General features: G+C 40.1%; 1 protein-coding gene across 1 annotated transcript in view; it reads right to left on the bottom strand.

Annotated features, from left to right (window-relative positions):
* Positions 1-1,997: 1,997 nt before the first annotated feature.
* The window catches only part of peak1 (pseudopodium-enriched atypical kinase 1), a 56,439-nt gene continuing 45,185 nt past the window's right edge, over positions 1,998-13,251 (bottom strand). The window contains exons 3-5 of the mRNA XM_079809322.1: positions 9,518-9,735; positions 7,215-7,948; positions 1,998-5,399 (exon numbers count right to left, since the gene is read on the bottom strand). Of these exons, the coding sequence (XP_079665448.1) occupies positions 4,236-5,399; positions 7,215-7,948; positions 9,518-9,735 (2,116 nt within the window). The 3' untranslated portion in view covers positions 1,998-4,235. The remainder of the gene's footprint in view (positions 5,400-7,214; positions 7,949-9,517; positions 9,736-13,251) is intronic.

Here is a 13,251-nt window from a genome sequence, read left to right as displayed (position 1 = left end):
TCTTTAAAACCGGTTGACATTAATGTTTAGCACTCTTATGGAAATATTATAATATTTTGTAATTATATTATATTGTTTGTTATAAATCAACATCTCAGGAAAATGTTATGGGGTTTCTAATGAAAATATGACTTTCTGTTACAGATTAGGGCATTGATTTCATAAATGTCCACTGTAGTCGACGCCAGGACTAAAATCATGTTTATCAGGCATTCTGGATTTACTTTATTGTCATTACACAAGTACAAGTACAAGGCAACGATAATTAGATATTATTATGAAAATATTACCAATTATTCCTCCTATTATTACACATCTATTTTCATTTCATGTTGCACCAAGAACACATTAATATGCAAATTAGATGCAGTGTTTAGATACATTGTGTTGAATCGGAAAATCCAAGGATGGCCATTTTACACACACATGGAATAAAGTAAAATGGTACATCAATGCATTTCATTATATCTTTCATAACATAGTTCATAATCATCTTTAAACAAAGTTTGTTTTTTAAAAAAAACCCTGAAACCTAAAAATTGATTGGTGAATTAAAAATAAATGCCATTGTTTTTGCCTATACATGCAATTTCATGTCATTTTATTTAACTGATTCCTGGTGTCAACTACAGAGGACATATAACATATGGATAAAATACCATTTTTCTAAAACCTTTTTTTTTCTTGGTCCCAGGAGGATATATATATATATATTATATATTTTTTTCTTTTCCCTTTTCTCGGATTTTGTTTCCCTTCTATCTAGTTGTGCTTGAGATTTTATTTGATTTTGTGTTGCCTTATTGTAATTGTGTTTTTCTTGCATATTTTATTTTTAATGACGAAGTCAAAGTTCCCAGTGCATTAAAAGTAACAATTACATTAATTACAAAAGAGTTACACTGATTTATGTTTATTAAAGATAAAACATTTTATAAAAGTACTATAAAATGTATTTTATATTAACATCATGGTTCTGACCAATATATTTTGCATGACATAGTTTTATTCGACGACTTTTCTATTTTTGTCTTATGAATAAAAAGCTGCTAGATAAAAGTAATTTCTAGACTATAAATACTTAGGAATAGGAAGTGAGCTTGAAACACGAAAAAAAAGTCTATAGACACGATATATATATATATACACATACACATTTTTTTAAAATACATTTTCATGACTTCTGGCCTAACGTTACACACTTCTGAAATTCCCTTTTCCAAGTTTTCTAGGCCTCTTTGACACAATGCTGTTGTCCTTTTATCACGATGCATGATTTAATCCACATACACTAAAATGATAACATCAAAATTAACTTTTCCCAAGTCAAATGCATTATTTAAAAGGTACACTGTCGTTCAATAAATGAGTGAATACATCATCAATCCTTACTCCAAAACGTGTTTTTGTCTTACCTTGATTCACTATAGTAAGCATAGTTGTATATATTTTAGACCTAGCGGGATGGTTTTCGCGGGAAAACATACTTCACTCGCCTGGGCGTGGCTCGTCATATCCGTGAAAAGTTTAAAGTTGCTCTGGCTACTTTGACTCGTGTATGGTTTGAAGTATTGTGCCTATTAATGGGTATATAGATAGAGTAACGTCTTCAGCTAGTCTGTTTGAGATCTTTTCCATTTTAACTGATTAGCCTATTATATATCTCTTTAGCCTAGTAAATGTTTTATGAGAAGCCGGAAAACCATATCCATCCCCACGGTCATGCAGACTAGAGCCGAAGCACAACCAAAACAAAGTCCTTCCGTAAAATACACGTTTTTTAACCGCTAGAGGGCCAAAAGTGTACCTATAACATCACTGAAATATACAAAAAATACACCAACAAAACTATTTATCACGGGTTAAATCAGGTAGAAATAGCTCTAAGGTAACATTTGCAGGTTATCGCTTGTTTACAGTTGTAGGAGGGAGCCCTAATAACGAATACAAGAAAGTAGTGTTTTTTTATTATAAAAACACACAAACAAGTCTCGTTTAAAAACATATTCATAGTTTTATTATGAGCAGTTAACTCAGTAATGTAGAGCTAAATACCATGAGATATGCAGTTGTAGGTAAAAAGCAGTTCTGTGAAATCATCACTGGCATTAAACATTTGTAAATAACAGAAAATACATGATTTCAGTGAAATGATGTGAATAAAACTGATAAAATGGTGGTGGATGAGCAAAAACACACACTCGCACACATTCTCCCGGTTACAGACATCTGCTGATACTTTCACTCTCTCTCTCAAGTTCTTTCTGTGACACAGAAATGTGCCCGTTATGCTAAAATGAATTTAAACTACACTCAAATTATTATATACAAATGTAAATCAATACAACATATTGCTAAAGATCTCTTTCTCACACACACAAACTCAATACTCCTGTTTTCTAATGGTGGAACTGTAACTGCTGCTTTGGAAATGGAAGGCGGGGCAAAACAATGTTCCCGCCCTAGTTTGTGATTGACAGAGACTCCATCCAATGACCTCACGCGAACCGTTTCTCATGCACTGTCAATCGTTAAATCCCTTTCTTTCAACCTGAATATGTAAATGAAATAAAAATAGAAACAGGGTGACAGTATCTGCATCCCAATTTGCATACCATCCATGCGATAAAGATTACGTCTCCTAAAGGTGCCTGTGTGGATTACTCCATCTGTTCTCGCCTTATTACCCATAATCCCCTTGTGGACAGAGGAGGGCTTGTAACAGTACTTTTTGTGGTTGTTGTAATAGTGAAAAATGATACATCCAAAGGCCAAAGTCGCCACAGCAGTTTTAAATACATGTAAAATACAGTTAGCTAGATGTTAACACTTCCACACAAACAATGCAATTATTTTATTACATAATACATTGCAATACTAGCATACTCCAGAGTATATACTGAAGTACACACCTGTAGTACGTTGACGTAAGCAAACTGGGATGCAGCGTGTGTGTGTGAGTAACACGCTTTACTCTAATGTCCGTCTCTACATTGCCATTGCTTTAAACACACTCGCGCCTCAAAATAACACTACAACAAGGACAAAATGCTGAAGAATGTGCCGTGCCGTCCCTGGTTCAAACTAACGATTCACACACACGCAATCATATATCCTCACACACGCCTCGCCCGGGGTCTGATCCCACGCAGAGCTCGCATTCTCATCAATTATGTGCCGGAACAGGAAGATAAAGAATAACTGCATGCTGAGAATATCAAGTGCGTTAAATACATCTAAAATACTGTAACAAATGTTAACACTTGCTTTTAATGATTGCACGTACATCCGCAGAGCGATACTCGGTTCGTAATTCTGCAAGGTCAGGGGTTCGATTAATCCTGATACGACTCAAAAGCAGTTTCTGCAAGTGTGAACGCTACGATCGGAATCGGGAGTGACTCTAGTTTGATTAGAGGCCGATCTCGGTGATTGGAAACGCGGAGAGCCAAAAACTCCAGTTGTTTTTTTAGGTACATAAGGACACTTTCTTTATGAGGGAGGGTTTTAAAATCTGCTCTTTGACTATGCAAACTGCAAAAATATCTTCTGTTCTGTGTGGTTTAGTCTTTGGTAAACTTTACAGTGCTCTTGTTGTGGTAGAAAAATATCCAATCTGTACTCTCGGACTAATCTGTATGATATATCAGGATCTGATAAAAACATGTTTGATTGAAATGACTGATTAAAGATGATGTTTTTGCCTTTTTCCATGAATCTCTCTCTCTCTATATATATATATATATATTTATACATACACAGAAGCATATAAAGTAAGGCATGTTAGACTAAAATGCATTCATTCAGTGACCTAATGGATGTCCCTTGTTTAACGGGCTCCTCACACAAACTCCAATATGTGATTTACATAATAGTTATCCAATGAGTGGAATCATGATGCAGCTGATGTTGGATCAGTGGTTTCCTGCTGATGTACACAAGTCCCTACAGCAGAACGAAAAGCGTAACTAAACACACCGGCAGAAAAACAACCCACAACACGCTCACACATACACACACACACACACACGTCATGCAGTTTCACGTTGTTTATAAAAGCAGCTCTATAAATGTGCCATTATCTGTGGAGTTAAATATGACTTCACGTTGTCACTTTTCATCCTGTAAACGGTTCGATCGAACTCTCCGCGCGGTATTAAAAGTAAAGCAAACCCAAACACATTCACTGACAGAGTCAACGGTTTTCCTCGAATAAAATTACACGTCCGAGCCGGTCAGATAAGCACGCCCTGGGGCTGCTGCAGGATTTTGATCACTCGGCTGAGAGACTCGGTGGTGGCAAAGGCCAGATACTGACAGCACAACCAGTCCTCCAGACTCACGCCACAGCCCGAGTCCAAAGAGCGCTCGGCGAACTTGATCATCATGAGCGTTCGCTTCAGGTCTAGCCAGTTCTGCAGGACGGTGTGGCGCTGGACTGTCCCGGAAGTAGGGTTCAGTGAATTGAACAGATCCTCTCGCGGGCCCCATAGCAGACACTGCAAACATGCCCGGGCGTCCGCCATCTGGATGCGCTCAGAAGGGTTGGGGTTGAGCAGCAAAGTGGCGAGCTGCTGAAGGCCGTTAGAGTAGAGAGAGCGCAGTGGCAGCTGGGGCAAGTCAGAGCTGCAGTATTCCCGCTCCTTTAGTGCCGGACTTTCCTCGAACGGATTGGGTCGGTGCAGCATCTCGTAAATCAGTATGCCGGTCTGGAATTCATCGCACTTGCGGTACTGAGTGGCAGTGAGGAGCTCAGGTGCCAGACGGGACTGGTCTCGGAGCGAAGCGGGTTCCAGCACCACGTTCTTGAGTTTGGCCTGAGAGAAGTTGCTGATGATGAGGCGGGCGGGGCAAGCGGACGCCGGGGCGGAGGAAGACCCGGACGCGGTGTTGTTGTTCGGCTCCAGCAGCTCCAGATTCCAAGGGTTCCCGGGCTGACAGTTCACCAGGAGGAGGTTCTCGAGCCGCAGGTCGCAGTGCGTGACGTGGTAGGGTTTCATGTGCTCCAGCCCCGCGCACAACTGCAGCAGCAGCAGACACACCTGCCGCTCGTACAGCTCAGGGTTTCGCGCGTGCCGCTCCACACCCTCGCGTACGAAATCCGCCACCGTCTGGAACGGCACCTCGCGGGTGATCACCACAACACGGCTGCAGAGCTTCCCGCCCGGTCCTGCCGCATCTTTCTCGTCCTCCTTACCGTTTCCCTCTTCTCCTCCTTCCGTACCGCCTCGCTCATCTTCTCCATCCTCCTCTCGCTCCCAGGGCAGCAGGCGGGCCGGAACATCTGCCAGGAAGTGCCCACAGTCCTGCTGGATGTTGAAGTGCACAGCGATGCTCTGCCGAACCGCCAGGCTGTGAAAAAACTGCTGCTGAGTCTCCTTCACCACACCGCGGCAGATCTGAGATCAGACAGAAAGAGAAAATTAATCTCTGCATTCATATGCAAATCTACTTGGGCAACATTAGTAGGTATAAAAGGGAAAATGCCAAGACAAAGTGCTTGCAAATCTTTGTTAGAGTTACTATTCGGTTTATAAGGTGTCTAATTCTCTATGCAAGCAATGGTAATAGTGATTATCGATAATTGCCTTTAAGTAGGACCATATGATTTCCACGATGCAGAAAAGGTGGAAACAAGTCATAAAAACAGAATTTGTCCCATTTTTGATGAATAAATAAAAAGCAGGTCAGTGCACTTGAATCAAATCACGATATAGACTAGTATCTGTGAATATTTAACCGCAAAAAGACTTTTTAAATATGAATCCAGAATGTCCTGCGTGTCTCTGTGTGAATGAATGGTTTACCACGCACACACACACATTAAGTGTTTTCAGCCTCTGCCGTCTCACTATATGAAGAAATGAATGCATGAGCATCTCTCCAGAGCTACTTCATCTGCATTTTACCATTTCATTTGAGAAAAACTACCGTCATATGATAAACGCTCAGAAACTCAAAGCTCTTCACGGCAACCCATCAAAATAAAAGTTTGGTTTAACTTGACAGAAATATATTACTGCTGCACAGTAGAATTTAGATGCGTCTCAATGTAATGAGAACACTAACACTAATAATAATAATATAAATATGGTAAAAACTTTATTTTAAGGAATAATACAAATATATATATATTCCATGTTTTAATTTGAACAGTAAAGCTAAATATTTAAAGTTTAATTAATTAGCTTAATTTCATATGTTTAAAAGATAAATTAGATGAATGTTTTATGCCTTCATTTGATTACAAGAAATTACACAACACAGGGTTTGTGGGGAAAAAAACATTTCATAGAAAATTATTAAAATGTGATTTTAATTAATTAGACATGCTTTTTGATTACTACAATTTAAATTTAACCATTAAAATGGAGTACAAAAAATATGTACAAAAATTTAAAACGAGAAGAAATAAAATAAAACAATAAAATGGATTTCATAGGGCCCTATTTAAAGGAAATGTATGTAGGATTGTGGCCAAAACTGGTACTGCAATCACTTTCAAATTACTGTAGAGCGGTGTATTCCCTCTCCCCCTCCTTAGACATTTTTTATCCAAAAAGTTTGTAGCTACAACTGTGGTAACTAGAGCAGAGCTGGCAACCCGGATGCTGAAACACTACTGACTTCGTGATTGGTAGATAGGTGGAGGGTGGCGCTTCAGGCCAAAACACAACATGTCAACATCAACATCAGTTGAGGGCTGCAACTTCACTTTTAAAATGACAATATCCTGCCCGGACAACTGTTGTCAGTGATATAAGTATTTGAAATTAACATGATTTCTTAATGTCTAGTTACATATCAGGGCCATTTTATGATTAATTGAAATACATTTCTTACATACAGTTCCTTTAAGGCAGCATAATTAGTGGGGCTTGCTAAAACAGATTTTATTTTGGACAAAATACAAAAATAATAAAATCAACAAATGTATCCATTGCAGATACTTTCATAATGCACTGTGACAAAATATGTGTGCGGTTTTTTATGCTGCTTAAAGTATCGATCCATTAGCTTAGCAACATGACAACACCAGACTCTATAGCAATTACTGCAGTCAAATCACTCTTGCTGTTCTTTGTAAAAAGCAGTTTGTCAGCTGCACAGGTGCCATTACTTGGCTTTCCTGCCTTAAAAGATTATGCTTATGAAGACAGCTAATCAGTTCATCCATTTATCAGACATAAATATGTGTGAGACTGAGCTTTCACCTTGACAGCGTAGTTCACCAGAGGCTCTCTGGCGAAAGATGCTGTGTAGTACACGGCATCTCCAGCTTCGCAGCAGGGTTTTCCCGCAGTCAGCCGGAAGTGAGACCAGCTGTCCGTCCCGAAGCGCAGATGGTCTTTCTGTCCAGCCATGAATCGATCCTCACATCTGGTTGCCAACTTACGAAGGGTGTCCGTGTGCAGACCTCGGATCCTCCCGACCACTTCCTCCCAGCTCTCCATGCCTCTATACGGCACCTGTTTCTGGCCTTTAGCGGGTCTCCCGGCCCCTCGTGTCCGGGCCGTCAGACTCTCTGTGCTGCGGTACCCTCGGCGGTCACATCCCTGCACGGAGCTGCTGTTGGTCAGGCAAGACAGGCTCCGCCCACCCACGGGACGCTCCAGGGAGTCTCCGGATTCGTCGGGATGTCGTGCCTCCGAGCTGAGTGAGGAGCTCTGACTGGTCGTGTCCCATGTGGACTCGAGATCGTAGAGTGGATTGGCGACGCTCAGACTGGTCCCGCCTGGTCTGGCCTCTCCTTTGTGTCGCGGGGCAGAGAGTTCTCTACCTGCAGCGGATGGCTCTGTTTGAGCACGTGGGACTGACTTTTTGGGAAGGGGAGGAGGGGTGGATTTAGTCGTGGGTTCGGTGATCTCTGGGTCAGAGGTTAAAGTGTCATCAGATGCTTTAGGATGTCTGGGATGTTTCACAGGGATCATGTTGGCCCTGGACTGACCTGTAGAGTGAGAGATGAGGAATGAGCTTGGAAGAGCCAGGACAGGATATATTTTATATAACTCCGATAGTATTCGTCTGAAAGGAGAATGTCATATACACCTAGGAAGGCTTGAGGGCGAGTAAATCATGGGGTAATTTAAATTTTTGGGTGAACTATCCCTTTAACTGGTGCATTATTGGATTTCCTTTAAAAGCAGTCTAACCTGCCATTTCATGTTCCCCTTTACCATATCTCTATCTGCAGGAAGAACAGACTTAAAGCATTTCACACATGCTCCATCCGTAGGGACGTGGGATACAAGTTAGGAATTATTTAACAGCGTGAAACCTCATCTAACATTCTTCACTAATCTGCTTTAATCTCCCAATAATCAGACCGGGGCTTCCTCTGAGGCTCTTTCACCAGGACAGGGATTTTGTAGGTCACGTCTATAAAACGATCAAAGAGTCAGTGGTACGAAATTAGAGACAGCGCTTTAACCCCTGGGAGACCCGTTCTGTTATGCAGTTCAGAGGTTCATCAGCTCAGCAATGCTATATTATGAGATATCAGGTCAACTCTGCGACAAAATAAGGAGGGAAGGAAGTAGCCATCAGAAACCAGACTCTCTCGGGACAGCTGAGAATTCATTATTTTTTTCTCATATACTGTGTGATGCCATACAGCTCAATTTAGACTAACTCGGTCTGATAATCTGTCAGTCTGTGAGCATTAAATTCCCCAAAAACGAAATCCCTGATTTCCACACAACTACTGCCAGTTTGTGAGAATTAGCTTTTTGCCAACTAACTTTACATGTGTAAAATCATGACATAGACAAGCAGCAGCTTGTCTTTTTTTAAGGTTATTTTCAGGGTATTAGGTTTTTATTTGGTTATAGGTGATCTATAACGTTATATCTTTATGTAAGGTGACAAACATGAATATTTTCTGTACATTACAACGTTTTAATGTCTAAAGCATTTTATATTTTTGATATTCTAGGAGCTTTATTGTAAACACTTAAAAAAACAAGTCAGCCATGATGACAAATATAATTATAGACTTTTTGTCATGTCATCCAAAAGTTTGAGACCACAATGAAAACTGAAACGAGTTTTAAAATCGAATTCAAAAGCATGAATAATTGTGTAAAACAAAGAAGTTAAGACAAAATATGAAACATTTAAGATTTTGCACTATTTCTAGGACATATAAAATAATGTGCAATGTTGCAATTTACATTTCGTGCTAGCAAACTGCATTGTGGTACAATTCATGCAAATAAAACTAGTAACCTTTAGCAGAGCAAAACGGAAAAAGACAGAGCCATACCTCCTTTTACCGCGCAAACTTCAGAGAGAGTCAATCAGCAAAATGGCTTCAAATTGAGAGATTGAGAGAAGTCAACTTATTTATGGGTCTAGAAATGCTCGTGCACAGACTGCTGCCATGACAACCTAAATATATCAACGTGAGCCGGCCAAATCAGGTCAGAACCTCCCGCCGCTGGCCCATATAAATGGACAGAGCACACAAAGTGACCCGTCAAATGTGTGTGTGTGTGTGTGTGTGTGTTTGACTTACCTAGGTTGGTGTACGTGGCTCTGCAGCTGCTGGACGCAGGAGAGTGTGAGGTGGTGTAGGCGAATCCCTCTTCCTCTCGCTCTGCCTGGCTGCCGCTGTTTGAGGTGGGCGACGCTGGGGGCGGACAGGAGGCAGGCGGCTCACGCAGGGGCGACAGCTCCAGCTTAGCAGGAAGAGAGGTGGCTGGTGAGATCTCAGTATCCTGAACTGGAAGCTGACTGCACGAAAGAGAGACAAACAATGATTGAGATTTGAGAATTCTTCCAGCCCAAAGATTTCTAACCCAAACAGCAAGGCTTTAGAAATTGAGGATGTGTGTTCTTTTACAAAGCTAATTCGGGAACTACCTCTTTTTTCAAGTTTTTTCAAGATAGTAAAATTCTGTCATTTGCTCATCATGATTTTGTTCCAAACCCATACGACTAGAGTTGTCAAAAGTACAGACTTCAGTACAAAGTCACTACTGAAATTTAAAACAAATGTGACGATACCAGCATTTCCCTCTAGAGCAGTGGTTCTCAAACTTTAATACCAAGTACCACCTCAGAAAATATTTGGCTCGCCAAGTACCCCCGTAATGACCAACATTAAAATACAGTCACATAGTAGGCCTAACTATTCAACTACAGCTCTGCAGTTCAAAAACGAGGCAGTTTATTCCTAATAAGAATATTTATTGTTGTCAGCCACTTTTTTTTTCATTGTAAATACACAGTTTGTACATTAACACTGCACTGTGCTTACATGCAGGTAAAAACAATTATTAAATAATGAATTAATTAAAATGTGTTGTACCTAAAAGTTCAATTAAAACTGTATTGTACTTAAAACCTTACTGAAATAAAGATATATTGTTTTAACATTCATTTATATTTAAAGTCCCTGTAAAGTCAAATATTAAATATTTGTTCTGAGTTTGTCACACAATAGAAAAATGTGTTATTAACCACCCAGACAAATTTGAATGATAAAAAAAGTGCAGAAACCATGCCCACTCGCGGGAAATCTGCAGTAAGCACACAAGACAACACTGGTGGGCACGTACTGCCAACGATGGAACCAGATGTTGGCGCAGGACGGCAGGATGAAGGCTGGGGTGGGAGATAGTCGGTTCGACCCATTCTGCGGTGGATTATCAGCGAATCCCAGTCTCCGATGAAAGTTTGTAAAACTATCCGCCAGTGTAAAACGATCACTGCAGAGGCAGGTGTTGGTGGTGATCAAGGTAGCTGTTCACAAAATTAATCCACCTCTTCTTGATATCATCGATTTTGTTTTATAAGCTGATTTGTAATTTATCGCAACTAGGTAATATGCATTTACGTGACGAAGGCATAACTAGCTAGCTGTGGGCTGTCGTAACTAACGGTAGTGACAGTAACTCGCTATTGAACGGGCGAACTGATGCGAATGTGCTCTGTTAAGATCGTGTTAGGGGAGGGGCCAGGCTCAGTGGCTCCAGTCCGTCATCGAGCCACCGTTTCAGCCCCGCCCCCGCAAAAATCACAACACCGAAATGGGGAAAAACTGTTTAACGGTCTAACTTCACAGTTCAGTCTTTGTAACATGTTTCAGTATTAGAAACAAATTTAAGCCTGAGTACCACTAGTGGTACGCGTACCACACTTTGAGAACCACTGCTCTAGCATTTTGAGCGCTGTTGAACGGATTTTTAAACACCTCTGATTGGCCATTGTGTTCACACGCTCAACATGATTGGCTACAATGATCAACGCTCTTCAACGAGTGCTTACACAGATATACACAGGAGTGATTGAAAGGGAGGTCTATCAGCGGATCCCTAATATATCTGCTGATAGACGCCTGCTTTCAAATGTTCCCATGTGTATCTGTGTAAGCGCTCGGTTGATCATTGTAGCCAATCACAAGCATACACTGCAGTTCAAAAGTTATTTTATTTGAATATATTTTAAAATGTAATTTATTCCTGTGATCAAAGCTGACTTTTCAGCATCATTACTCCAGTCTTCAGTGTCACATGATCCTTCAGAAATCATTCTAATATGATGATTTGCTGCTCAAGAAACATTTATGATTATTATCAATGTTGAAAACAGTTGGTTAAACTTTTTTTTTTTTGGATTCTTTGACGAATAGAAAGTTCAAGAGAACAGTATTTATCTGAAATCGAAAGCTTTTGCAACATTGTGCTGCAGTTCTTGAGCAGCAAATCCTCATATCAGAATGATTTCTGAAGAATCATGTGACACTGAAGACTTATGATGCTGAAATGTCAGCTTTGATCACAGGAATACATTTTAAAATATATTCAAATAGAAAACACATTTTAATTTAAATAATATTTCACAATATTACAGTTTTTTTGTATTTTTAATAAAATAAATGCAGCCTTGATGAGCATAAGATACTTTTTCTAAAAACATTATAAATCTTACCAATCAAAAACTTCTATATGTTGAGCGCATGAACACAATAGCCTATCAGAGGTGTAGGAGCCAAATGTAACAATTTGTTTCAACCACTAGACGGCGGTGTGCACCAGTGGTGTAAGTGGGGTCACCAGTAATATCATATGATAATTAAACTTCCTGTGGGTTGTATCAGGGGGGACAGTTGGCGGGAACATAATGGTGCTTACCATAGAACCACAGCTTTAAACTCTGTAACAACAGCCTATACATTTTAGTAAATTGACAACAAGTGCAAAGAAACAGATTTCGCTGTGTGGACATTGTTTATTCCAAATTATGAGTGAAGAACATCTTAGCACCTGTCCGTGGCTTACAGGAAAGCCACTACAAGAGGCGTTTAAGAACCCGTTGAACAGCGCTCAAAATGCTAGAGGGAAATGCTGGTACCGTCACATTTTCAACATTTCAGTACCAACTCTACATACGACTATCAGTGAATAATGTCTATTTCTCTCAAATCTATCATATGGCTGCATAAGACATTGTACAGGTTGTGTATGGACCACTTTTATGACACTTTATGCACCTATTTTAGAAGCTTGAAAGCATAAGTCAGTCTACTTACTGAAAGAAATAAAGTCATGGGTATGGAACGACATGTAAATAATGATTAATAAAGATTAATTGTGAGAGAGTGCTTTAGTTCAAGATTTTAATTTTAATTAGCATGATGGCGTCCATCTATACGGGACTAATCAAACACAAAAATACAACCGTCTTTTGCTTAAGATTTCAAACCACCATCCCATCCCAGTGCCTCTCCTAAACAACCAGTCCAGGAACGCTAAATGGGAGGAATCCTCTGCAGGCAGAGCATGTCTGGACATATTAAAACATTCTGTTCCATTAAGGTATGACACCCTCAGAAATCTATAATACGGAAAGACGTTTGTTCAAAAAATGAAGATAAGATTCCTAATGACATTGAAAAACCAATGCAAAAATGTATTGTAAACACACGAGAGAAGATATCACCGCAAAAAAGTGTTTTTCTTCAAGTGAATTGAGTATCTGGGTGTCTCAGTGTTTGAACTTGTTAAAAGAACCTGAACCAACGAGTCTGAACTATCTCTTTCTCTTACTGAGGCAGATAACGCTCTGCAAACACTCGCTCACACACACACACACACACACCAGCTGAAACAAACACCCAGCTAAGAGCTTCAGTACAGTGTTGGTCTGTTTAGAGGAATTTGAGGAAGTTATGCTTACCCACCATATTGGCTCACACAGTCACCCATTTGACAAGGTCAGAGACAATAAGAGTTCAAATTCCTTGCT

The sequence above is a fragment of the Gobio gobio genome (assembly GCF_949357685.1).
Source record: "Gobio gobio genome assembly, chromosome: 25".
Lineage (NCBI taxonomy): Eukaryota > Metazoa > Chordata > Actinopteri > Cypriniformes > Gobionidae > Gobio > Gobio gobio.
Note: the sequence above shows the minus strand (reverse complement) of the source record. Positions and strands in the feature narration are given on the sequence as shown.